General features: G+C 39.7%; 3 protein-coding genes across 4 annotated transcripts; all 3 read left to right on the plus strand.

Annotated features, from left to right (window-relative positions):
- The first annotated feature begins 288 nt into the window (after positions 1–288).
- LOC108969483 (RANBP2-like and GRIP domain-containing protein 1) lies at positions 289–12,362 on the plus strand. 2 transcript variants are annotated; one of them, XM_018934234.1, is made up of 8 exons: positions 289–674; positions 1,420–2,451; positions 3,738–3,986; positions 4,141–5,872; positions 5,955–9,319; positions 9,674–10,682; positions 10,777–11,586; positions 11,658–12,362. In XM_018934234.1, exons 1-8 carry the CDS (start codon positions 603–605, stop codon positions 11,960–11,962), a joined length of 8,574 nt encoding a protein of 2,857 aa, XP_018789779.1. In that variant the 5' UTR covers positions 289–602; the 3' UTR covers positions 11,963–12,362. The 2 variants fall into 2 exon arrangements, with proteins under 2 accessions (XP_018789779.1, XP_018789778.1); XM_018934233.1 differs by having other exon boundaries at positions 603–674; positions 3,738–4,040; positions 4,195–5,872.
- A 798-nt stretch (positions 12,363–13,160) lies between these two features.
- LOC108969484 (eukaryotic translation initiation factor 2-alpha kinase) lies at positions 13,161–21,624 on the plus strand. Its single transcript, XM_018934235.1, has 5 exons — positions 13,161–13,807; positions 17,257–17,962; positions 18,023–18,202; positions 18,262–19,275; positions 19,343–21,624. Exons 1-5 carry the CDS (start codon positions 13,581–13,583, stop codon positions 20,831–20,833), a joined length of 3,618 nt encoding a protein of 1,205 aa, XP_018789780.1. The 5' UTR covers positions 13,161–13,580; the 3' UTR covers positions 20,834–21,624.
- Positions 21,625–23,145: 1,521 nt separating this feature from the next.
- On the plus strand, positions 23,146–25,242 carry LOC108969478. Its single transcript, XM_018934227.1, has one exon. The coding sequence runs from the start codon at positions 23,166–23,168 to the stop codon at positions 25,122–25,124; it is 1,959 nt and encodes a 652-aa protein (XP_018789772.1). The 5' UTR covers positions 23,146–23,165; the 3' UTR covers positions 25,125–25,242.
- The last annotated feature ends 411 nt before the right edge of the window (positions 25,243–25,653 follow it).

The raw sequence follows: 25,653 nt of genomic DNA on the forward strand, positions 1-25,653 counted from the left end.
TTACTTGTATTATTTTATCCAGATATGTATATGTTAACATTTTATCTTTGATATTATATTGATTGCATTACATTTACTTGGATAAATGATTTTTTCTTAATATGGATAACGAAATAATTGATTTTGCAATTTTAAATTAACCATATTTTATAATTATTTGCAAAGTTCTTTATTATGTGATTGGCGGCATCTGTGTGTGGATTTCAACAAAATGTTAAAACAATACAGCTAGCAACTGCCCGTTTTTCTGACGCGATGGAAAGATACCGAAAGCCGAAAGTGCTGAAACGCCGCCACTTGCAAAAATTTTTCCAAGCGCCGAACATGGGAAAATTTGTCAGTGAAAGTGTAATAGCGTAAAATAAAGAAAAAGTTATTTTGTTTTTCCCATCAACGTTTTATGACGGATAAAATTGAATTTCAGTGCGTTTGTTACAAAAGTGTGAATAATCGAAAATCAGAGAATACAAAGTGGGAAAATTGCATTGCGACCAAAAATATAATATAAAAGTGACTAAAGAAAGTAACTAAAGAATATAATTATCGGAAGAAAAAAATCTAGTGACGATTTGTTGATTCCTGCTTAATYGTGCGTGCAAAAAATGTACAAAACTAAAAAAGAAGTGGATGCCCATGTGCGAACTGCACTATCGAAGTTGCGTTCCGAATCTGAGGTACGTGTTAAAGCAAGGCCATGCTAGTATCATAACATTTCCATTGGTTTAGATATATTTATGTTTATGTTACATAATTTAATTAAAATGTGCAAAGCCAATAGAATTTCAGGTATTCACATTAATGCATTTATTTTGCGGCGAAACAATGCGGCGCCAATTTGTGTGTTTAGTTGTGTGCTTCCAACCAACCGGCGTTGTCAAAAAATATATTGGATTGGATTGTAGGACTTATATCATCGTTATTGCATGTGCAAACTAAAATATCATCAGGGTTATTTACTTATATTAATTTATTTTTAAAACTAGCAAATATTTTATGTAAAATGAGGTTATGTGTCCTTCATATTTCTCTTTTAGTAATATTCGTTCTCTGCCGTTATTAGCGCAGAGTTGATTCGATGTAAAAATTTCGGCGGTTGTTTTTACCAGGGTTTGCTAAATCAAGGAATGAAATTTTTTTTTTGTTTTTCAGAAACAAAAACTTTTGCATAAGTTATTAAGATCTAAATGTAATTTGTAGAAGCTTAATAAACTGGTGCCCAAAAAGTTTTATAGATATAAAAGTGGTAAGCACAAAGTTGTATGAACATTATTGGATGCTATTTGGCTGTTTACCTGTTGTGAACTTTGGTTATATTATTACAAAAATTCAATTATAGGACATATAAGTATTTTTTCCATAAATATGTATATTATCTTCATTTTTGATTAAATATTTATTTTTGAATAATTTAAATTTTAGCGGCAGTTACGAAGTTTTATCATCGCCAAACTTTATTACAAAATCGGCGAATATTCCACCGCAGAACAATATCTGTGCTCCTACCTCAACGTAAAAGAAGACAATGATCAGGCGCATAAATTACTTGGTCAATGTTATCAACGCCTTAAGAAACCAGAAAAGGCGCTACAGTCCTTTCAACGTTCTTTACAACTGAATTCAAAACAACCCGAAGTGTTGGCCGATGTTTGTCAACTATTGTTGGATGATAAAAACTTGAATGTGAGTAAAGCTAAATATTGGTGTGAATTAGCTGAGTCGGAGAAGGTGCAACACGATKCAGTATTCTCATTGCGCTTGAAATTGATGAACAAAGATAATCTGGAATCGAATCAAGTTGAGGATTTAATACTGAAAGAAATAAATGCTCGTCCAAATGATGTGCAATTACGTGTTCGACTTATGCGGAATTACATTGAACAAAATAAAGTGTTGGACGCCTTCAAATATGTACACAATTTTGAGATGAACCAGCATGACAATTTCTCCAGCAGCAGCGAATGGTACAATATCGTGTGGTTAGTGCTCAACAAATATGAACATATGCCAAACACGAAAAAGGATTGGGAGTTTTGGCTGTTAATGATTATTTGCCTGGAACGACAAGTCAACATTAGTTTCACATTAACTGCCGCTTCTGCGACTGGAGGASTAACGGAGACGGCAAATTTACTTTTCAATTTAGATCAATATCTGTTCAAAGTCACACAGTTGTCGGATAAATTGTGCGCACAACGTGAATTGGTTAATCTTTTTTTGGATCATTATCGCGGTCAGATGCTAATTTATGCGACAGCTTTAATCTTCAAGCGTGAACTTTTGCAAAACAAGAACAAGTGGAAAGAAACTGTAAAGGTGGTGYTACCACTATTACTATTTGCTTTCCAAACAGATGTGCCAGACAATCGTGAACCATGGATGAGACACACTGACGAACAAGGCAAGCAGTTGATACAGTTGTGGAATCGCGAGGGTTCTTTCCGTTGCGCACAGGTAAGAGAAAAAGTGTAAAAGATGCGTACACCCTGTGTAGTGTATATTCAGTTTGATATGAATTTTCTAACTGTGCCCAAAAAATAAGGTGACATTGTATTTATTWWGAAAATWCTTTATTTATTCTTCCAAATCAATTTCATCCCCTTTAAAGTGATCCCCTCCCGATGCAATGCACTTATGCCATCGGATTTTCCAATATTCGAAACTYTCCGGGATGGCCTTCAGTTCCGTCTTCGCTGCGGCTTGTATCTCCTCTATCGTATAAAAACTGTGTCACCGGATCGGTCTTTTGAGCTTGGTGAACACACGGCACAAGACCAGGTGACTACGGTGGTTACGGAACGATATGGGTTGAGTTGTTGGCGAAATAATCGCGAATTCCTTTTTTCCAAAAACTCATTGTTTTCGGTATCAGTKGAGATTTGACGCGATTGAGGCCCAAAACATCCTTCAAAATAGTGTTGGCTAGGCCTTTCGATATGCCAACTTCATCAGAAAGGTCTCTAATTGTTAATTAATTAATAATTGTTTTTCAACACCAAATCTTTGATTTGTTGAACGTGAGCTTGACGCTCTTCGYCTTCGACACGTTCACGGCCGGCTTGGAACTCACTATACCACTTGTAAACATTTTTTGTTTTTAGACATAGCCTCATCACCAAAGGCTTCTTCTTCTTACCGTAAACAAAATTTAGTGCAAATTCTTTGCTCAACAAATTTCGACATCGTAAAAACCGAAAAACTCACTTTTAGCAGCTCACAAAACGACACGTATCTCAAACACTAATGAATATTTTGACATGAAATTTCACATAAATGTTGCTGACAGTACTATCAACCTAAAAAATAATAATTCTCCAAATCCTTCKTCGCGAGCAGTTTAAATTCAAATGTCACCTTATTTTTTGGGCACAGTACGGTTTACAGTAATAATATGACATCCTGGTATTTGGAAAACATTGTTTCACAGACGTTAACGGGATGCTGTCTTTCAAAAAATTAAATGATTTTGGAATAAATTGTTCTTTCATTTTTCTTAAACGTGTTAACTGATCCGTCTGGTTGTTAATCGTCTAGTCTAAATCACCAATTCATTTATTTTATTGACGTGTTGGTCACTAGTTGATGTTGACAAACAACACCGAAGGCCTTTCAACATTCTGAATGTTTTTTCTGGTTTTGTTATGAAATATTTGATTATGAAAAAGCGTATGTTATTTCAATTTATAATTTAATTTCAATTTTATCATTGTAAATAAAGCAAATATGTTACTTCATTTTAGGCTGGTCGTACTTTGCTATCATGCATTGCAGACGAGTTAACTACTGACAAAGAAAATGCCAATCAACAAATAAATAGTTTGCTTGGTAACAATCCACCGTTRTGGCGCAACAGCGATGAGTTGTTGTCGCAAATACGTCAAATTTGTTCAGACAAAACGTGGCGGCGAAACGTATTTGCTGCGCTCTACTGCAACAGTGATCAAAAAGTTAAAGAACAAAGTTCTTTGTTAATCAAGAGTCCGAAACTGGTCGAGCCCGTGTTCGAGCTGCCCACCTACGCCGACGTTGAGCGCTATGAAGAGGCTGTCTCTTATACACATCTAGATGTGTATAAGAGACAGCTGCAACAGTGATCAAAAAGTTAAAGAACAAAGTTCTTTGTTAATCAAGAGTCCGAAACTGGTCGAGCCCGTGTTCGAGCTGCCCACCTACGCCGACGTTGAGCGCTATGAAGAGGATGCGCAGTACTTAAAACCACAATCTTTGCAACATTTGGTCTACCTATGTTTGGGTAATGATAATCTCGCCTATGTGCGTGCTAAATATTTTAGTGGTTTGAATTTTTCCACACAAAACTTGGCATTTTGTGGTGCAGAGTCTTTAAACCAATTGGATTTGGATACGTTTTTATATGCGGCAACTATACAAGCTAAACGTACACTGCAAGTGGAACGCGAAAGCTTTGACAATTACAACACGGGCAATCGCAGCGCTTCCGGACGTCCACGCATACTGCCATTCGTTAATTTGCAGGGGCAGCTATGTACCGAGGAACAATCCAATTGGTGGCTAGCTGCCTATCAGGTTTACAAAAATCTAAGCGCGGATAATTTAGCCGAGTTACGCGCTAACTTACAGTATGGTATAGAAGCTGTGCGCGGTGTTAATGGGCCGAAAATTGACATGATCATCGTGTTCAAATTGGGGCAGATATTTGTCGCACGAGCACAGGATATTGTTAAACCAGTGGAGAAAGGCTTTTTGGAGGCACGGGCAGAAAATATCTATAAGTATGGTTTAAACATGGTGAAAATGAACAATAAAGGCGTTTTAGAGCCATTCCGCAAATATTTTAAATATACTAAAGCCAAAACTTCGGTTGTTGAGCGCGAGATTTSTAATGCAGCAGAGGATGCCGTTTCATATTTAGCTTCGCGTTACTTCAAGAAAGCCGAATATGAAGAGCTGATCGAAGAATTGACTGGCGTACAGTTGCCATTTGCGACATATTTACAAGCAGAGGCCTATCGCAAATTGGACGAAGCCAATAAAACACCAAAAAAAGCAAAGCGAATGTATTTGGATCGTGCAAGTGAGTGCCTCAATCAGACTTTGAATCTGTTGAAGAACACAGAAGCAAACCCGGAACATCCTTTGAATTCCATAATACATACTGAATTGAAAAGATTGCAACAGGCTACTATGAAATTCATTAATGAAGGTAGCCCAGCCACCGGACATAATAACTCTAGCACCTACGAAGATGCCGAAGCTGAGTTCTACCACGATATATCCTTGTCTGCTACACCAGCAATAAACCGTTCTCGACGTGAAGCAACCGCTGCCGCGCTAATAGCCTCGCCTCGTAATACTGAAATGGAGAATTTAGTAAAGCAAATGGCCAAAACTCTAACCTTTGTTAAAGAGGAGCTTGTTGACACGATTAAACCAGAAATGCTGTCAATGCGTAAGGAAATCACTTCACTGAAGGATAAAATTGCTGGCCTTGAGGAAGCTATGAAACGTACACGTGTTTCTTCAAATCCACCATCACGTGATGATGCATCCCATGTGCTCGATGATCTCTATATGATCGAAGATGCATTGCAAAATCAATTGTATCAAGCGCCTGCGCAAACGCACATGACTGCTGCAGGTAGCATGTTTCCCGGCGTTGGTAATGGACCCAGCACACAACCACCCATTGGCGTGCAAAGCCCCTTTGTTGCTGGCCCACAGTCTCAACAACAAGCAGCACAGCAAAGAAACTCAATGCACTTACCGCCGAATCCAATGGCTGCAGCTGCATACAATAGTCCCATGTTTAATCCGAATTATCCAATGAATTACTATCCACAACCGTACATGATGTCGCAACCGCCTGGTCCACCTGGTTCCGCCGGCGGCATATTGGGTGAGTATTTTTAAAACAAATTTTTTAAGCTAACTTTTTAACAAAAAAAAAAAAAAACAATTTTCTATTAAAACCTTACTAGGTCAACGTAATGCGCTGCCCATGCCATATATGGATGCCAATTTGAGCTTTAGCATGGCACAATCAACGCCATTATTGCCCGCACCGCCACAAGATGGTCGCCCAAGCAATCTGTATGGTTTGCTGACACAACCACAGCAACCACCAACAATGCCACCACAATTCCCATCATCATTGCAACCACAATTGCCACAGTTGTCAGTGCCGATGTCGTTGGCATCGTTAGCGCCTGCCATAACAAGTACTCCAGCTGTTGTAGGCTTACCACCAGCAATTTCCTCACAGTCAACACCGACCACTGCGCCCATACAATTCAATAAAGTACTTAATAATCAACCAGTTGAAAAAGGACCACCAGCCAATGTGGTAATCACCAGTTCAGACCCGTTACCAAATCCAAATAGGTCAGCCTTGTTGGCACAACAACCAACATTGAGCGTTACAATACCACCGCATCATATCAAGCCAAGCCTCGTAGCCACAACAGAGTCGAATGTAGTACATACATCAACGCAAGCTACACCTGCTAACGTAATTACAAATACCATTACCACAAGCAACAGCGGCTTTACTGGATTCGCTTTTGGAAGCTCCACTGCCACTACACAAAGTCCATTCAGCATTACTTTTAGCAATAATTTTACAACGCCTACATCTTCTACAACCTCCATATTTAGCGGAAAGAATATAGCCTCCACTACGCCAATCAGCACGATCAGCACCAGCACTTTCAGTTTTCGGCCACAAATAGAGCAGGCTCAAGCCCAGGCTGCTGCTGCAGCTGGAGAGAATAGTTCAGGAGATAGCACTTCGGTTTTGAACAAAACATCGGACAGTTTTTCGAGTGAGCCGAATAAGAGCGGTACAGAAGCTGAAGTAGAATACGATCCGCGACCTGACTTTAAGCCCATAATTCCATTGCCTGATGAAATAGAGGTTAGAACTGGCGAGGAAGACGAAGATGTAATGTTTTGTTGTCGCGCCAAACTCTATCGTTTCGCTGATAAGGACTGGAAAGAACGTGGTATTGGCGATATAAAGATACTGAAAAATAAAGATGGTTTCTCAAGAATACTCATGCGTCGCGATCAGACACACAAAATATGTGCCAATCATAAAATCACCAAAGAACTTATATTAACAACGCCGGCGAATGAAAAGAAGGGACACATTTGGGTGGCCAACGATTTCGCTGATGAGGAGTTGAAGACAGAGCGCTTCTTTGTTCGTTTCAAGTTGCCGGAGTCAGCGCAAAAATTCTACGATTGTTTCAAACAGGCACAAAAAGAAGCCGAAGAATTGGATAACAAAAAAGAGGTGACCGTTACGAAAGAACAAACTACTAAAGATAATAAGTTAAATCCATCTGCGCAACTTGCACCATTCGGCTTGACCAAAAGCGCAGCATCCAACTTCGTCACCAGCACACCAGCTACAAAGACCAACTCTGAAAAAATACCAACCGTTGTAGCACAAACATCTGTGGCACCAACGTCTGCTGCCACGAGTGCTATATCAAGCGCCGGCGGCGTTTCCAAAACGCTATTCGGTGGACTAGCAGCTGCAGCGCCGAATGCTGCGGGCGAAAATAAATCCACAGCCTCGCCTTTCGCTCATTTCAGTTTCGAAAAAGGTGGTGCAGCCACAAACGCACCCAGCACAGCTGCGACGAACTCCACCACGGCTACCACTTCATCACCCTTTGCCAACATCTTCAGTAATTTGGGCAAATCGGGTGTCGCCACTTCGTCACCATTCAGTGTTGGGAATCTGCCAGCATTTTCGGCTGCAACAAACGTTGGTGGCGCAGCCGCTGGGTCGACAGCTTCATCAGCATTGAATAAATCCAATGCGTCCGATGCGGAGGATGAATATGTGCCAACAGCCACTTTCAATCCGGTAATACCGTTACCCGATTTGGTGGAAGTCTCCACGGGTGAGGAGAATGAAATTGTTTTGTTCGAGCATCGTGCCAAGCTCTTGCGTTTCGACAAAGAGGTAGGCGAGTGGAAAGAGCGCGGCATTGGTAACATGAAATTATTACAGGATAAAAACGACGTAAAAAAGGTGCGTTTGGTAATGAGACGTGACCAAATACATAAGCTCTGCTGCAATCAGCGTTTGTATAAAAACACCGCGTTCAAATATGCAAAGAATTCACAAACCGCGCTGACATGGGCCGGTCAAGACTACTCGGAAAGTGAAGTGACTACCGAAATGTTAACGGTGCGTTTCAAATTACCCGACATCTGCAAACAATTCCATGACGCAGTATTGAAAGCGCAAGCAAATATGGGCGATGAAGTTGATGAGAACGCCGGCGCTGGCGCCGCTGCTGCAATTGGGAAACAAGTCAAGGAGAAATCAACAGAAGAAACGGAAGGTAAAGCGGCCGTCAAAGGTTTTGGTGATGCTTTCAAACCCAAAGCCGGTTCATGGGATTGTTCCGCTTGCTACATATCAAATACTGCTGACAAACAATATTGTATTGCGTGTGATTCGCCAAAGGATGACACTGTGCCCAAAAAGGACACGACAAATGTTCTACTAACTAATCCACCAAAGGCATCATTTGTTTTTGGCTTCTCACCCGCAACGAATGGTAGTGCAGCGGCACCAGTGCAAGCAGCTAATAGTTTTACTTTCGGTAAGCCTGCTGCTACATCAAGTATCCTTGCAGAAAATGTGAATAGCACGACCAGCGTGACAAAACCCGCCGCCACTACAACGACGATTTCAAAATCGGGTTTCGGTGATCAATTTAAGCCGAAAATGGGTTCTTGGACATGTCAGGATTGCTACTTAAGCAACACAGCTGACGCTCTTTACTGCAAGGCATGTGATGCACCCAAAGACGATACAGTACCTAAAAAGGAATCCACGAAAGATGTGCTTGCACTCTCAAATCCAGCGCAGAAGTTCAGTTTTGGTTTTAATGCGGCCGCCGCTGCCACCTCCACAGCAACCGCTAATACAACAACGCCTACAAGTAGTTTTGTTTTTGGTGGCGCACAAACCGAAACGGGCAAATCTCTATTTGGCAGTTTGACAAATACAAACACCACTGACGCGCCCAAGTCCTTTACGTTTACACCGGAAACTTCAACGAATGCACCAACAACATCGAAGCCCGCTTTCTCATTCCAGCCGCAGCCGAAAACTTCCGGTGCTGGTGGAGAATCCACATCAATGTTTTCTTTAGATAAAAAAGATTTCAATTTCACGATGAAGCCAAAGAGTCCCGGCAAGTCGAACRGCGCTGGCGGTGGTGATGCAGATGCCGCGGCGGACGACGGTGAAGATGGTGACTACCAAGAGGAGGAGAACAACACTTACTTCACACCGGTCATACCACTACCGGATAAGGTTAGTAGCATGAAATGTCGAATTGAGTGGGAATAGGTTTGTTCTCTCCAAGTCATGTTTTTCTTACTCGTCCCTTTTGCTATCATGTTTCCCAAACATGTTAGCATTTTCGTTTGCTTAGAATTCTAACTGTCTAAGAATTTGTTAGCAGAAACTAAATAAACATTTAGGTTTGTATTAAAATAAATTTTCATTACTTTCAACTTTTTTTTTTTATTTACGAGTGTTTGTTTGACTTTAATTTCTTTATTTTTAATCTGTTATTTTCATAGTTTCTTCTTTTTAATAATAAAATTAATGTATTGTATTTGTTTTTAATATTTACTATTCATACTGTACTCATCACCCTTTCAGATTGATGTTAAAACGGGCGAAGAGGAAGAGGAATTACTCTATGTGCATCGTGCCAAATTGTATCGCTTTGTCAATGGCGAATGGAAGGAGCGTGGTCTAGGCGATGTTAAGATCTTGCGTCACAAGCAAACCAAAAAGTTGCGAGTGGTAATGCGTCGTGAACAGGTGCTCAAAATCTGCCTTAATCATGTGCTGAACGACGAAGTCGAGTATAAGCACAAGGATGACAAATCGTGGCTATTTGTGGTGAACGATTTTAGTGAGGGCAACGTTGAGTTGGAAAAATTCTCACTTCGTTTTAAGAATAAAGATATTGCACAAGGTTTTATGGATGCAGTGAAAAGTGCCATCGCGGAAACGGCTGTTCCCATCGAAAGTACCGGTAGCATATCTACGAATACTACATTGAATATGACTGAGATTATAGAAAGCGAAAAGGAGGTTGGAACTCCACCAGCTGCTTTGTCGGAGGCAGATAGGATGACTGCTGATAAATTGCAATTACCTTATGAGTTCTTTACAGCGCAACCATCTTGTGCTGGTTGTCGTGGTTGTGATCCAGATAAATTTGTTTTCCCGGTACGAAAAACCACTGAAACATTCGTTAATGCTGATGACAATGAAAATGTCTTAAAACCACTCGAATTACCCGTTTTGTCATTACCCAAAGCCGATAGTGCGGTCATTGCGAATCGTTCACTCCTGAAGCAAAGCGCTCTCTCACCGATGGTACCCTCACCTGCAGCCACAACGCTTACCTCTAGCAACATTACAGCCACTCCTAAATCGGGCGAATCGAATATATTTTCCGGCTTTGCTGGCGTAAACTCTACAGCTTTCGGCGCTACTGGCGAAAAGAGTGCCAGTGGTTTCTCATTTACCGCTGCTATGAATAATGTCAAAAAAGATGATGAAAATAAGACGAGCGCAACAGGTGGAACATTTCTATTTGGTAATAATGCCGGCGTTGGTGGGTTGAGTGGGAGCTCTATTTTTGGTGGTGGCGGAGGTGAGTTGAGTGTTATTTAGAGGGGAATTTATACGACATGCTATAATTTTTGGCCAATATATTCAAAATATTAATATTTCTTTCACCTATGTAGATAAAAAGCCTATTTTTGGACAAACACCCTCTATTTTCGGCAATGCCTCCAATTCTTTAACTAAAGCCGCTGATTCTACCACATCTGAAAGCGAGAAACCAAATACTATTTTCGGTGGTATTGCCAGCAACACTGGCAGTGGATCCATATTTGGTGGAAAACCAGTTTTTGGTTCAGGCTCCAGTTCAATTTTTGATGGTAAATCTTCTTCGGATAATGAAACAACAACTACCAAATCGATATTTGGTAGTACAAGCAACTCAACAGCTAATACAGTTGGTGGAGGTACGTCCATATTTGGCAGTTCAACATTTTCTGGTTTTGGAAACGCCACTACCACCCAAGGCTCTATATTTGGYAGTGGTAATAGTGCGAATACCGCAAAAAGCAATACAGAAGCAAACATTTTTGGAGGTATTCCAAAGGAGCCAACTGTAGCCGCACCCAGTTTTGCTGACCTCTCGAACAAAGCTGGTGCGACTGATTTTGCCAGTTTAGCTGCGAAGGCGAACTCCGCTAACACCAACAAACCATCAGAAAAACCAGGTCCCGGCGGTTTCATTGGTCTAACCGATGAAAATGCCTTTTCTAACTTTGCTAAATCGGCACAAAACACGTCAAAAGACGGCAACGCTAACGATTCTACGCAAAATGATGATAATGAAAACTATGATCCACATTATGATCCTATAATTGCATTACCAGATGAAATTGAAGTAAGTACCGGCGAAGAAGACGAGACGAAATTATTCGGTGAACGTGCGACACTTTACCGTTACGATGCTAACACGAAAGAGTGGAAGGAACGCGGTAAGAAATATATACATAAACCACTAATTTCATATTCAGTAAAGTAAATATATGTTTCATCTTATGTGCAGGCGTTGGTGAGCTCAAAATTTTGGAACACAAAACCAAACACACATATCGGCTGGTGATGCGTCGTGAGCAAATACACAAATTGGTGTTGAATCATGCAGTTGGTGCGGATTTTAGTTTTAACAACATGAATAACAACCCAAAAAGTTTTATTTGGGCAGCCTTAAATTTTGCCGAATCGTCTGAAGGCGAAGTGGAGAAATTGGCGGTGCGTTTCAAGAATGTTGATCTAGCCAGTCAGTTCAAAGAGAAGTTGAATGATTGTATCAAGTCGAAAAGCGAGGAGCCCGCTTTTACTTCCCAATAATTTATTTAATTAAATAGGTTTAAACAAAACAACGGAAACATCTGAAACATCTGAAAAATCATAAATTATCTAATTTTTAGCATTCCTCATTTCTCACTATTCACGTACATACATATGTGTTTTTGTATTATTCACAATTTGTATTTTTTATCTTCTGAAAATTACTTTTTGCTTATTTGATTTTTGGCAAAAAGATCGTACGAAATTTTTTTGTTTAATTCAGCTTCAATGCGCGTGCGGCATTTGAACAAATTTAGTGAAAGAAATTATTACAGTGTGGTAAAAAATAAAATTGTTATTCGTACATTATAATTACATTTAATAAGAACTTAAATTACATCTTTAAATTGGTAATTTTATTTATAAAATATTAATAAAGCGACTATGATAAGTTGTTTAACTAGCGTAATATCAAGTACAATTGGATAACCGTGGAGTTTAGGTAACCGCAACTATATGGACTATTGTTAGTTAATTATTTGGGCGACAAGGGTTTTTTGTTTCCACTATTTGATAGCAGACACTTGGGTGAAATTTTCTGCATTTGTTATCTGGTATTAAATTTGTTTATATTCTGTTCAAGGTGTCTAACGTCGAAGAACCTGTAAAATATATATGTACGCTGGTAAATGATATAATATGACGCGTACTAGTCTCAGTTTTTGAAATATAATATCTGAAGTTTTGCATGCATCCATTCCTTCCCAAGAAGCGGCTAATTTTTCAGAACTGATAACATTTTCTAAATTCAACTAAGTAACTAAGGGTCATACGAAAAACAACATATTACAGCTTCAGTTCCATCCTCGTTTTTAAATTTATTTGTCTACATATGAGAAACCTGAAAAAATGTATTTCAAAAGCTAATAAGGACGTTTGAAAAGTTAATAAGGGTTCATGAAGCCTTAATTTAAAGTATAGTTTCTAGCTAATAATTACATCAAAGCCAATTACTCGGCTAGATGAATCATATCATAATATCATATCATAATTTGCTTCTTAATAAATAATTTTTCGTTACATTTAATAAAAATAAAGTCATTTAAATTGCTAAATCGTTTTTTTTTAATATAACTTTTTGCTTAAAATTACCCGTTTCGGAACACTTCCTCATCGATAAGCAAATACTAGGAAATTTATGCCACCTGATAACATTGATTGACATCCATGCAGTTGTCATTGCAAAACTTCGTAGTTGAATCGGTTGTTTTTGGTGGTTTTTACTGTTTCGATCATATTATACTATTTTGTTTTTTCTACTTTTAATTTACATATAAAATAGTGCAAAATAATAATAATATTATATAAAAAAAGGAGGCTGTGCAATCCATAGTTTACATAAGTTGACAAACGTAAAACTTAAGTGATGTGGAAAAGAGCACCGTCGTTGTTGGGTGCTTCACACGTTGCTCCTTCGCCTATCSCTAATTATCATCATAGGTTTCTCTGTTCACCTAACCATTTCCATTGCGCTTCGTACACGCTTCGCTTCTGCAACATAGAATCGTGTATGTGAAATTTTATATTTTTCGTTTTTTTTTTGTACTTGCTATACGCGCTGACCACAGTCGCCGCTTAAATTATCGGAGGTGTCCATTGCGGCGTTGTATCATATAATATGGGCATTCAAAGAGACCTGAATGTCGTCAGGAAGTGCCGCAAATCATTACTTCAACTTACGATGATCACCTCAATTGTTGCTGCTGCCACAATGACAAATATTATAGGAAGTGTTGGAGCTGAGAACCCAGTACCGATAGATGAACAAACTTTGCAACTAAATCGCCGAGCTGTCGCTATCCCGTATTGTGACGATGATAATACAGATCACAGTATAGGACGCAGGTTAGTCTATTCCTTGCATATAACTCTCTCACAATTTGCCGCAAAAGATTATGCTTTATAAATTGCAATATCACATTACAGATATTTCTAAAATGTTCTAGAAATATCTATGTACACATAAGTCAATACCCAGACATTATATGGTGATTTTATGTTGTTGTTGTCGTATCGGCAGAATTCTGCCGAGTTGACAGTCCTTGGCCGAATAAAAATCCGGGTCCGTTCCGGTTTTCGTAGACCCGACTGTCGTGGGAATGGTGATTTTAGCGTTTGATCCGCTATATTTTTGGATAGAGAAAATTCTGATCACATTGCACGTTTGACAAACAAGATTTAAAATACGAAATATAGTGGTAAAGTTTTTGAATTATTTTGTTATTATGTTCAAATATTTCTAATAAATTTGTTTGGTTCGTGTTTTCCAATTAATATTGAATAATCAATTTGATAAAAAAATAACTAAAGAAAGTAACTTAGCGTATGTAAAAAGTTTTTAATTTATACAAATTTTAAAATGCTAAGCTTAATGGAAAAATGCATCAACACATTGTGTATAAAAACATAATTTCACCAGCAACTTTAGTATGGGTCAGTTAGCCGGAGTGCGTTATTAGTGAAATTACATTGCCCACATTGAATTGATTTAACTTCTATTTAGTGCTTTTCATAATTTATACATGCACATTCTCGTTTGGTAACGTAATTTTTTGAGGCTGGCTGAATTTAAGTAAAACAGATGACTAGCCTATACCATACCAACAAACATAAATTTGATGCAATGGTAGGAAGGGCACCTTCTTAATGTTAAAACTGGCGTCTGCGCTGTTTTATCAAACAAAAAAAATGTTTGAAGATGATGTGGTCTTTTGCAATTCGAAGGTTTATTTACGAAACAACCTTCGAAATGGAGAGTAAAGCCGAAAGGGACAGGATTTTGGCGCGCTTTTGTTGGGAAAGCGTGTGATGCCTACGAAGATGAGTCATAAATGTTTACACTGGTACTTTGATTACATGCAACAAAACCAGAGCAAGTAACAATATTGATACAGATGTTGCTGATGCAATTTTAGATCGCTGGAAGTAGTTTTCGCCGATAAATAAATATAAAAAAAATATTTATGCATAATAAAATGATATTTTTTATTAAATTACAAATCGTCATCTGAAATGCCAAATAACGTATCATCAAAAAATCAAAATTGAGTTTTTTACTGATTACGATTCACCACATCATACATATTACAGTTGTGTCACAAATTTTAAGCTTCTGCGATCAAAAATACCCAAGCTATATTAAAAATTCAAAAAAAAAACGTATCATCAAGGGCTTGATTTCGTTTAACAAAATAACGTATCATCACTCATGTATGTGAATATAACAGAGTGTTTGTTTTATTTTTATACCGAAGTTAGTCTACATTTATTGTTTATCTTTATTTTTACGGATTATGTTCAAATGTTTATGCTTTGGTTAGATTAGGCTACATGTCTGTCCTTTTTAAGGCCATAGAAAAGAAGACGTGTTACAAGCCCCAAAACTAGGGAAAGGCTAGCATTACTGAGGGCAAAGAGATTACTAGATCTCTTGCGAAAGATCTTGGGACTTGTGTACCAATCCAGCGCTAACCAATCTTCCGCGACACCCAGCTATTCAGTAATAGAAGAGGATATAGGAGCACAGGTCCGCTTTCATTCTACCGATAGACGTTCTAGGGTGACTCTTCTCATGAGCTTTACAGTTTTCTGCGATTCGGCTGTAGTCTGGCACTTATCACAAAGCCATTCGATGCTATTAGTAGCGAGGTTAAGTCTTCGATCAGCTTTGAATTCTTTCATTGTTAATGAGTTCAAGGCTAGATTCGCCGCTCTGCTATCTGAGTGGATGGCCACTTCTCTAAAGGAGGCTGCACTCCAGAGTAGTAAATCTACCGCTACCTTAATGGCTCCAATCTCAGCCTGGAAGACACTGCGATAGTTAGGAAGTCTGAAACTAGATTTGATAGAGAGCTCCTGACAGTAGACCCCTCCACCAACCTTCCCCACATGCTTTGACCCATCCGTGGAGAAGCTCATGGTCCCTATTCTCCAACGGCTTCTTCCCACCCAAAGCTCTCTCGGTATATGGGTAGAGAAGCACCCGCCAGAGTTCGGTTTAGCGACTCCATGATCCAAGTGGTCCGGTATGAAGTCAAAATATGAAAAACTTGCAACTGATTTTATTTAAAATTAAAAAAGGGTTTATATTCAACTTTTTAATTTTTATAGAAGTATAGATTGATAATACGTTATTTTGTTTCAGAAATGAAAATTCAAAACCTACCATAAAATTTGTTTACTGTTTTCTTTATTTTTTTTTTTTTAAATACATATACTTATAGTTTCACGTTAATTTAGATTTGAAAATTTTGTTTCAATATCTCAAGTGGTTTTCTTTTTATACGGGTTTTTGCTTCTCCTGTAAACCTAAACCTGGTGACGAAATATTAATTTCATTTTGTGAAAATTTATATCGGCAATTGTGACATGCAAACCAAACATGTGGCCTTGAAACACACAGCCCTTGAAAAAAATTTTGATATAAATAATTGTCATGTAATAATTACAAAAAGGTGTTGAAATATTTAAAATATGTTAAAAATATCCCATCTATCTTCAGTTTTTAAAGTCCAGTGTTAATATACATACATATGTATGTATGTATGAAGGTAACTGAGTTGTGTTCGGAATAGACTGATAACCAAAATGTTCATAAATAATTTTTTACTATTTGCAAACGTAAATTGCCTCTATGACTCATGCACCAACTAATTGCATTTACCAATCGTAACGTGCTGAAAATGCACGATTATTGTTGCCGTGATGAAAACTATAAGAATTCAAACAACAAAACGAGTATCAGCGAAATTTTTGCATTTTCTTTTAATACGTTAAACTAGTTTTTGATATATTGATCCCGAATTTTTGCATATCTCTTTTTACCAAGAAGCTGCTCATTTGTTGTTGTTATCATAACGACAGAATATCGAGGAATGATGGCGAGTTGACACTCTTTGGTCGTATAATAATCCGTGTGAGCTCCGGTTACTTTGATCAAATGGTTGTGGGAACTACTGCTCATTTGCCTGAGCCGCTGATATCGGACCACTATAGCATATGCATACACATGTAGCAATCATTTATTTCTATTTGATACATATAATGCGTTATTTTGTGCGGAACCGATAAGCGTAATTGAACAAACAACTGAACGAGTGTGAAAATCAAAAATGTTCGTGTATGTGTATAAATGTGTTTATGATTTTGGTTTTTGTTTTTTGTTTTTCTCTTTCTTCTTTGGTTCGTGTTGAGATGTATAATAGCAAGTGGCCAATTTTCAGAGTTTCATATAAAATTAATTATTTAATCTTTTCTGATACATATACTTATGTAAATACACTCTCTCATTTCAGACTATTGTATATAACAACGCTAGACGGCCGTTTGTCCGCACTGGACGTCAGCAAAGGTGGTAAATTACGTTGGAGCGTGGCAACCGGTCCCGGACCGCTTATATCGTCTAGCATACATCGTCTTGAATTGACAAATAATGGACAATTCGTGCGTATGATACCTTCCTTGAGTGGGGGCATTTATAAATTCGATGGTGACTCCATTGATCCCATACCGATAACCACCGAAAATTTGCTTAGCTCCTCGGCGAAATTCTCCGATGATCTGGTCATTTCGGGTGGCAAGGAGACACGCACATATGGTGTATCCGTACGCACGGGCCAACTGTTGTACGCGTGTTCCATGAATGGCTGCATTAATTCAACAGACGCAAGAGAGCCTGCAACTGGTGACGATAAAAATGGTAATACAATTAGGGGCGATGAAGCGCAAATGGAACACAATCCTCTCATTGATGATGTGATTGTTGTGCGTCGACAGACACAAACTGTACGCGCTGTGGAATCGCGTACCGGTGTCGAACGTTGGAATTTCAGTGTGGGTCAACACGAGTTGAATATGATTAGACCGGCTGAATGCCACGATCGTCCATACAGCGACATGGATCTGGCCATGCTGGATTTGAATATAAAGGTGGTGGTGCCGGAGGGTGTAATTTGTGCGTTCAGCAAAACAGATCCGAATGCAATGTTGTGGAAATACAAGGTAAGCTATTTAGGAAATCAGTAAAATATTAATAAAATCATTATTTGAAACTATACATAGTTTGATCATCCCATTGTGAGCGGTTGGAAAATTGGCGCAGAAGATGAGCTAGAAACGATCGACTTGTTTAGCTCCGCTCAGTGGATATGGGACCATGCGGATAATATATTTGATCCGCCCATACAATCGATGAGTCCCTCGATTTATCTCGGCATGTATGATAAGCAATTGTATATACAGGTATTCCAAGTTTTATTTCATATCTTACACATGTATTTGTAATATCTTCTGTAACACAGGAATCGGTTACTTTGCGCCGTGAGATCGACGATCAGTCAAATTTATACACACACCTAACAACCGACTCCCCGATGCCAGTAATACCTTGGCGTCCCATACCAGCTAGCAGTAATTCTTTGGCATTAATAAAGAATGAAAAGGCGCTAACAGAAGGTAAACCATTGGAGTCATCAAATGCCATTACTATACTGCCGAATACAAATGAACTTATACAAGGCAATGAGTTGGTACCCTATGATGAAGAAAGACTCGCGGTGTCTGCACAATCTGTACTTAATGCCTCAGAGTTTGTGAATGGCAATGGTTTTTATTTATATTCCCGTGAGGATATGAATCGCAACGAAAATATGCGCTGCATAACCGATGAGGAAGAGGAAGATGAGGCAGAACAAGATGATGAAGCTGATGAGGATCTAGAGGATGTGGAGGATAGTGATGATAATGGAAATGCTGTGAATAACACCAATCATTCCGGTAGCGTCGATTTGGGTTTTAGTCTTGACGATATCGATGCACCCGTAAAGGTTGTCATACTGTCACTATGGTTTTGGTGGAAGGAAGTTGTTGTAATCGCACTGACTACTGCAGTTCTAGTGAATCTATTCTTGGGACAAAGACAGCGTCAAGAAGTTTTGGTAATTGAACGTCATGTGCCAGTGCCCACCGCTTATGAGGCGACCGAACAGTCCACAGTTGCACTTTTGGGTCCCACAAACGTTTGCGTTAATGGCACTGCGAACACTTCCGCCAATGTGCATCGTACACTATCAGAGTCTACCTCTTGTTCGGGTGAACACTTCAGTTCGCGCTTCCAGGGTGATTTCGATTTGTTGCGCTGTCTGGGACGCGGTGGTTTCGGTGTTGTTTTCGAAGCGAAAAACAAACTGGATGACTGTAAATACGCGGTGAAGCGTATAACCTTGCCAAATAAGAAGGAATCGCGCGAACGCGTCATGCGCGAAGTGAAGACTTTGGCCAATTGCGAACATCAGAATATTGTACGCTACTTTCAGGTTAGTTTCTTCGTGCAATAGTTTTTACCTGATTGTTAGTTGCTTAAATCGAATTATTGCTTCACAGGCTTGGGTTGAAACCCCACCGCCTGGCTGGCAGGAAGAAGAGGATAGCAAGTGGTTGGCACACGAGATGTCCATGTCCATACAAATTGAGACGCCTGACGGTACAACCCTGCCTTCCTTCGAAAATGCTTCACTGCCAAGGCAGCCGCCGCGACGTCAATTGCAGGTCGAGCGAAAGCGTCAATTGCTCTCTTGGATGTCTAGCCTGAATAATACGGACTGTGGTTCCGAACACGAGCATGACAATTGCATTGAAGAAGATGAAGACGACGATTCATGCATTATATTTCGCTCAGAGTCACAGTCGCTGGCAATAAAATGTAGCGATGAAATCGATGATGAGAGCGATRGCGACAGCGAGGAAGAAAGCAAAASGAATAGCACTAAAAAGGACAAACAAATGAATGGCAAGAAGTTGCATACAAATTCTATTTCCATTGACATTCATTCCAATTCATTTGATATGAGTTTGCCAAARAACGGCAAAAATATGGACTACTCACAACTCTCCGACTCTTTTCAAATTGAGTTTGTGCGTTCGGCGAACGGTGACGAAACCAACGAAGATAGCGGTTGTGCTGGCCAAACGAATGGTGACGTGTGGACTTCAAAGGATTTGGAACGTTCATTAAACGACAACAACTATACAACAAACACYAAAAGCAAAATWCGCCCCGCCTCGCTAGAGCTGGGCAAATTTGCCACAAATATTGAGAATGGCAACAATAGTAAAGCAMTGTTGCCGGCCTCGGCATTGTTGCAAGCCACACCGAAGCCGCAGCAAAACAAGGTCTATCTGTACATACAAATGCAGTTGTGCCGAAAGGAGAGTCTACGCGATTGGCTGCGCGAAAATCGCTGTGAGTCACGGCAGAGCCATATCGCCAGCATTTTCCACCAAATAGTCGATGCGGTGGACTATGTGCATTTAAAGGGGCTCATACATCGCGATCTCAAGCCCAGCAATATATTCTTCTCACAAGATGGTCAAATAAAAATCGGTGACTTTGGACTCGTCACCGACATGTCCGACATACCGAACATGGTGACAAAGTGTGGCGACACCACCGGACTGCCATCGTGCGCTCGCCACACACAACAAGTCGGCACACACTTGTATATGTCACCYGAACAGCTGCGTGGCCAACACTACGATTTCAAGGTGGACATTTACTCGTTGGGTTTGATCTTCTTCGAGTTGCTCGTATTCTTCGGCACCGAAATGGAGCGCATTAAAACGTTGCGGCAGCTTCGAGATGGCAATTACCCACAGGAGTTTCCACATAATTACCCCAACGAACACGAACTACTCCAGTTGATGCTGTCTAAACAACCCGCCGAGCGTCCGACGACCACAGAGTTGAAACTGAAGTTACTCGATATACTTAAATGGCCAGACTTCACTGCGGCAGACGGCGATCCCGTGGCAATGGTGGCGGCGGCTGCACGCCGCTACAGTCGCAGCCGTACACTCAGCAGCAGTGATGCGTGAGAACGTCTTACATGTACCCACGCAGATAACTCGATGTCCGTGTAGTTAGTTAATTTCTAAGTTAATTTAAGCAATAAATGTTTAATTGTATTTCGTAATATATAGAAGGGTTTGCAAAGCTTACCATTAATGGTGTTGAAATTAAAGCTTTAAGCAAACTTACGGTATCCAATTGCACTTAAAAAAGACTTAGCTACTATTTTTTACAACATACACACATATGAACATATGTAGGTGTGTGTGCAAATTGTTTTTTAATTGGTAAATGATTTGAAAATGCCTGTAAACCGACTTAGTCTCGTGAATTTTCGTGCATGTGTGCCGAYTATACATGCACTTGTGCTATTTGAATGTGTAATTAGTTTCGTAATATCTTTGTTTTATCCTTTAAAACATGCGCCATCAAATTTTACATTAATAAGCTGAAACGTTGAGTATGCAAGATAACGCTAGGCAATAAATCAATCCTCAAGTAAATATGGCTAGTATTACTAATACCATGATTGACGTGTCTTCAATATTTCATTTGAATAAGCTCCGTACTATTTCATTAAAAAAAAAAAAAAAACTTCAAAATATCGACGAAAGTAATTATATTTATTTATTGTCGTGTTTCATCCATCTACTCACATTCTTTTTTAAATGCTTTTGACTTCCGCCTTTTCAGGTGGAACATTAATTTAAGCACATACCATACATACACACATACATACCTATGTAATTAGTAGTATTTTGACTACCCTATATATTAAAAAAAAAAGAAACGATAATAAACATAGTTAAATAAGTGATATCGCTGTTTGCACTTAGGAGCTCTGTATTTTCGCCAGGTTGGATCGGTGCGTTACATGAATTGAAGCCAACCTTGAAAATTCAAAATGCAAATGATTTGTGGCATGCCAACGAATTTTGTGTGCTTATACTGTCAGTTTCTAATAAAGAATTGAGGAATGCTGTCGAGTTAACAATCTTGGGGCGGATAAAAATCGGCTCCGTTCCGCTTGTTCATGAGATTCTTTAAGGGAAAAATTAATTTAAAAGGAAAGTCTTATGAGCCGAATTGAACTCTTGATTTTGTGTTGAGCTCGTGTGAAAACGCACAGGTCTGCCGGTTTTTTTTTAAATATTTTTAAACGTAATTTTGGTCCGTGATACGATTCCCGCTTTTGGAAGTTTTGTTGTTGTTGTGGTCTGTGACTGTTGTTGTTGTTGGTGCAACGGCGAAAAATTTACTGAAGTCATTTGGAGGTATGTTGCCGACTTGACAGTTCTTGCCGGTTAAAAATACGGGTCCGTTCCGGTTTCGTAGATCCGCCTGTCGATGAGGTCGCACGTCCAAGTATTCTRCAAATCGCTAACTTGCCAAAATTCCACGATCTCGAATCATGAGACCCCTTCAGAGCAGTGCATATTGTTGCTGTTCACGCAATCCGGAGGAGTTTCCGTTTGCTTGCCGCCGACGAACCATTGAATTACTGATACAAATCGGAGACGCCGCGACCGTGATTTGAAGAAGACGAAATCGCAAGTGTACTTAACATTGTTAAYCTGCAGCAGGGWAACGGCCAATGGATTTTAATATGCCGAAATATTGCATTGAATCGACCCCGAATTGCGGAAAAAGGCGATAATTCGCCGGAGAAATTTGAGTAAAATGAGAAGGATATTAACGCAGCTTAATTTGCCGACCTCCAGAAGTCCTGTTTTTGAGCAACTTGAAGTTGGGTCAAGTGGATCGAGGTAAAAGAAGCATTAAAGTATGCTGAGSAAGTCATGGCCGTTTTTCCAAAATTTACGTATTTCTTTTGTAAGCTATGTTCGAGTAGGTACCTATGCATTTATCGCACCGCCCTCTTTTGTTTAGAWTTATTGATATTTTTGCGAGAGTACTCGTATCAAGCTTCATAGTTGTTTCTGAGATCAAAAGGCTAATCCTAAATKAATAAAATATTGAGTTCACAGCACTTTATCAATAATTATGAGAGTGTAAATAAAAGTATTTTGTTTTGTTTTCTTATAAGTGAGCGCCAAAGACAGAGAGAGGGTCATGGCGACACTGAGCTTCGCGCTATTTAAGGTCAAGGGCAGTGATTTTGCTCCGTGCCATATATATATATGTATATAAATTTCCTATTTTCAGGGTGATTCAATATTATCATTGCATTACTTACAGTAGAAGTTATTCTTATCACTTTTTAATAAAAAAAAATTGTAATATACAGCAAAGAAAAATAACAATAACAACACGTTATAGAATTTCGCGATTAGACAAATTTTAGAATTTTTGCGAAAATCAGTTCGTCTTGCGAAAGCAACGCGATATCATCGAAAGATGAATGAAACGCGCCCGCGTCGGTTTCTCATTCTACTGTGTCTATTTTTAGTCCAACAAGGCGGTCAATGTCACACGACCGAAGCGAAAGTGCGCACGGGACACGCAGTCTCGCGTCTTTATCGCGAACAGCTCACTCACATGCTTAACATACTCGACGAGGATGCAGATCCGTGTGAAGATTTCTTTGCGCACGCTTGCGGCTACTACAACGAAGCGCTGAGCGACGGACTGCAGCTGARTGTAAATATCGCCGAAAAGCCGATGACAGTGCCTCCATATTTATACAATTACGAAGACCGTATGCATTTTTTTGAGCGTAATAAAGCGAACTTCCGCACACCGCCGGGCCGACTGCTCGCAGCGCTTTATGCTTCCTGTAAGAAACGCGAACAGAAGAATAAATYGTATGGTCGTAGTCCGCTTTCTCAATGGCGTCGCATGCTACGCGAAATACCCTTCCTCGCGGAGAATGCGCGRCTCTATAGGGAGTGGCCTATGCTGCGTCATGAATGGGACAATTTACTGGCACAACACGCCTACTTAGATTGGTTACAATTGGCCGCAGAGTTGGCGGCGCATGGTGTTACGAGTTTCGTGCGSATTTTCTTTGCAGAGGCTACAGTCTTTGTGGCGCCGGTTAGAGCGCGTCAAGATGTACGCTGCGAAATGTTGGCGGATTGGCAAGCGCAGTTATTGACTTTTCGAGACGATGGCGACGAGCAGGCGGCGCGGGTGATCGCCAGCGAGTTGCGCGCATTTTGTCGTGTGCTCATCGGTGAATTACCATTTGATGCCGAAKTAGACGGTGATAATGGCGGGCGTAATGGCAGTTACGACGACTCTACATTAAACTCGTTTAGCTACATGAAATATTTTAAATATTATTATAGAAGTTTGCGCTTCAGCGAGAAAGATGTGTGGACCGCTCGTGAAATAATTACCGATGAGGAGCGCCTAGAGAAGATCGCTGCGCTCATACGTTCGACACATCCAAGCGTACTMTTTAACTTTGTTCTTTGGCAGGCCTACGTGACGCTACGTTACGAAGATTGCTTTCTGCTCACGGACGAGTTCGAAGCKCTGCTGCTCTCCGAGTATTGGAATTGGGATGTGTTCARTGCGCATTTTAGTCGTAAAGTTGCGTTGGCCACATATCTTTATCACACTACACGCTTTCAAGAGCAACGACGCACTGTGCTCTTGGGGGAACAGTGGGATCGCTTTTTGTATACGAAGCTACAACGCAGTGATTTCAATTTGCCGCGCCTCCTCACCACATATGCTAAAACTTACTTAGATCCTGCTAATCTAACGGAAATCTATGCGGCAGACAAATTCGAGGAAGGCAACTTTTATGGCAATTTGGTGACTTTGCGTCGGCGCCAGCTGAGAAACACATTTTTCACCGCCTTTATTGACCCCGAAGACTACAATCATCCCATATATTTCTTGCGAAATTTTCTGCATTTTACTATTTTGTCATTGCAACGTCCGTTATTCCATTATTTCGCTACACTGGGTTTTGATTTGTGGCATAAATCGGATTTGCTGTACAATTCAGATGGCTACTACACGGCCGTGTATTGTTTGGAACGACAATCACTGTYGAATTACGAAGTTGCGTCGATTTATCAAATGCTGGGCGAATCACAAGTTGCCGAGCTTTTTCGGTTTTATCGTGCTTTTATCGAGGCTTTAAGGGATTATGACTTCTGGYTAGAGGGTGAATCTTTCGCATTCGCTGAGGATTTCGTGCTGGAACATTTCCAATTGACTTCGAAACGCATTATGTTCTATGCCGTTGCGCAGTTGCATTGTGGACGCAATGACGACTGGTTTAGGCTACTGATCAATAGAAGCTTCATGAATATGCCGCAGTTCGAGGYGGCTTTTGAGTGTGACGCTGAATTGCCCATGAACCCGCTGGTCAAGTGTATGATCAATCACTGTGATTGAGTGAGAAGTGCATTACCTGTTAATAGTTGTTAAATGYTATAGCCTTTTTTGTTATGTAATATATTTACGAGTATATATCATATATAGCTAAAATATCATGTAAATAAAATTTGTCAAACCTTTGTTTTTTTTTGGAGAGGAGCACAACAAGTGAAACTTCAATATTTTTACTGATGACTTMTAACTTCGACTCACTTTTAAAAGTTCTGAAATTAAGTATATGGTAGTTAGAGGCYACGTGACATAATCTATGAAGTGAATATTATCAGAATCATGTCCGGTGATTTTAACGGTATTAGATTTCAGAAGAAGTAAATCTATATATATAACTATCCGTAACTAAGCGCGATCGCAAGCAATCAACCGCTACAATAGCTACAGACAGCTATCAAGCTCTGCTTCTTCAGAAGCTTTGCTTCTTCAAAAACTCTACAATAGGTTAACTTATTTATTAATTAAGAATTTCAAACAAAAATTCGTGGAAATCTTTTTCTAATGGTATCGAGAGTATGCCCCTCCTGTGGAAACG

The sequence above is a fragment of the Bactrocera latifrons genome, unplaced genomic scaffold (assembly GCF_001853355.1).
Source record: "Bactrocera latifrons isolate USDA-ARS-PBARC rearing strain unplaced genomic scaffold, ASM185335v1 scaffold_253, whole genome shotgun sequence".
Lineage (NCBI taxonomy): Eukaryota > Metazoa > Arthropoda > Insecta > Diptera > Tephritidae > Bactrocera > Bactrocera latifrons.